This window comes from Aplysia californica, unplaced genomic scaffold, assembly GCF_000002075.1.
Source record: "Aplysia californica isolate F4 #8 unplaced genomic scaffold, AplCal3.0 scaffold00113, whole genome shotgun sequence".
Taxonomy (NCBI): domain Eukaryota; kingdom Metazoa; phylum Mollusca; class Gastropoda; order Aplysiida; family Aplysiidae; genus Aplysia; species Aplysia californica.
This window is the reverse complement of record NW_004797383.1, coordinates 1202856-1204880: the sequence shown is the minus strand read 5'-3', so window position 1 is coordinate 1204880 and position 2025 is coordinate 1202856. Positions and strand designations below refer to the sequence as shown.

The 2025-nt window shown below is 44.7% G+C and overlaps 1 protein-coding gene across 1 annotated transcript in view; it reads right to left on the bottom strand.

Annotated features, from left to right (window-relative positions):
- The window catches only part of LOC101855861 (solute carrier family 15 member 4), a gene marked incomplete in the record, with an annotated part of 38255 nt that overhangs the window by 6100 nt on the left and 30130 nt on the right, over positions 1-2025 (bottom strand). The window contains 2 exon segments of the mRNA XM_005095782.3: positions 141-344; positions 1460-1646. Coding sequence (XP_005095839.3) covers positions 141-344; positions 1460-1646 — 391 coding nt within the window.

Genomic DNA, 2025 nt, shown 5'->3' with positions numbered 1-2025 from the left:
CACACACACACACACACATACACACACACACACACACACACACATACACACAAACAAACAACCAACCAACCAAACAAACATCAACTTTGGTAAATCAACGAAAATATTAACAAGCACACAACAAACAAACAGAGACTCACATGTGATACTTGTGAAGATCTCACTGATGCCGATAAGCGTGAACTGTGGGACCTGCACGAACACAGACATGCTGGAGGCGTTGAACTGCGTGTCTGACAGGGTCTGGACGTGCATGCCGCCCGGCTCATTCATGGCTTCCTTCCTGTAGATCTCCACAACGCCCGCCACAATCACAGCCAGGGCGGCCACCACCATGCCAATGCCTGGATAAGAGGTGGGGTGGAGTGGGGAGGAGTGGGGAGGGGGGAAGGTGGGGTGATAGGAGGTGGGGTGGGGTAGGGTGGGGGGAAGGTGGGGTGATAGGAGGTGGGGTGGGGTAGGGTGGGGGGAAGGTGGGGTGGTGGTCATTATTAGAAAACTATGTAAAATCCGTCTTTTTTTTATAGATTAGGTGGCTTAAAAAAAAAAAGTTTTAGTAAAGTTTTTACGGTGCTAGCAACTGCATAAGGTCATAGGAGCGCCAAGGGGTGGATGTCAACAGAAAAGTCCAAACTGGAAATTAGGCTTTCTCTGCTCACCTCTCTAGCCTCTTACAGCACGAAGTCTTCTTCGACTCCGGAAATAGCAGTTCACAAGAGAGTGACAAACATACAAAAGAAGTAAAGGGAAAATGATGATAGTAAGGACGAGGAAAGAAAAAGCAGCAGTTCCTCCTATGTTGTTTCGGCCCAGTATGAGCATGACATTGATAAGTCAGCCCCTTTACTACAAAATTATCCCCTTTGAGAATGGCCTAAAGACACTTCAGTCAATAGCATTGCCCGGATCGTTTACGAGGCGGGCTTTTTCAACTATGCTTGTCAGGGCCAAACCGGGGTTTAAATTTGGGGGCTTAGGTGTTTTACACCCCATTTGACACAACTTGTGAGGCGGAATTCGACACTGCATGTCCTATGTCCCCCTCTACAGTTATGATTTTATGGGATGGTTTTTGCTTAACTAGACAGAAGGTAAAGATACTGGACAAGTTAACAACATCACTTGGAACTGCAAGAACGACAGACACCATCGCAGCAACACAAGACAGAGTGAAGTGGAGGTCCATGATCGCCCACGCCAGTCGGCAAGGCACTGGGTGATGATGATGTATGTTGCGAAATACGTTTCACGTATTCCATTTATAGTCCGAATACAACTATCCTTCATTCCAATACTTCAAAAAGGGTTCATTATACGCCCCTCCCTTTTTATCCATACCCCCAAACAAACCCTACATCTCTACCAAACCTGTACCAAACAAACAAGCTAACAAAATTAATATATACAAGTCATAAACAGAACAAGAACAGCTACAAAATACGCTTTGGCGTGTACTGACCTATCCTCTTGAGGTAGGTGAGCGGTTTTCCCATCTTCTCAAAGCACGGATATAGCCCTCTGTCTACGATGGGGATCAGAACAATGATGCTGATAGTGTTGAACACGTTAAGGGCAGCTGCTGGCAAGTTTATGTCACCCACACGGATGTCCATGCGCTCTGCTTGCACGAAGAATGTATTTGACATCTGTGGAGAGAACGAGTGAGCAAAATTTGTGTGACCGGATGGCAGACCGAATCTTTGAAGGGATAAAAAAAATTACGAACGCACACTTAATAGTACTAAATGCCAAGGCTGTTATGATGATCCTCTTAGCTGCTTTGTCCATGCAAAACTTTCACAAAGTTGAGATGCCTATCTGTAGGCAGAGTAAAAGGTTGATAAGGCGAATGTGTAAACCGGTGAAGAATCATCGAAAGACAAATGATGGATGGATGGATGAATGGATTGGTGGATGAATGGATGGATGAACGTAAGTTCATGACGTCGGTAACGACATACTCCTTTTGATATAAGGAACGAAATTAAAACAAGAAAACAAACAAAACATTATTATTATTATTAT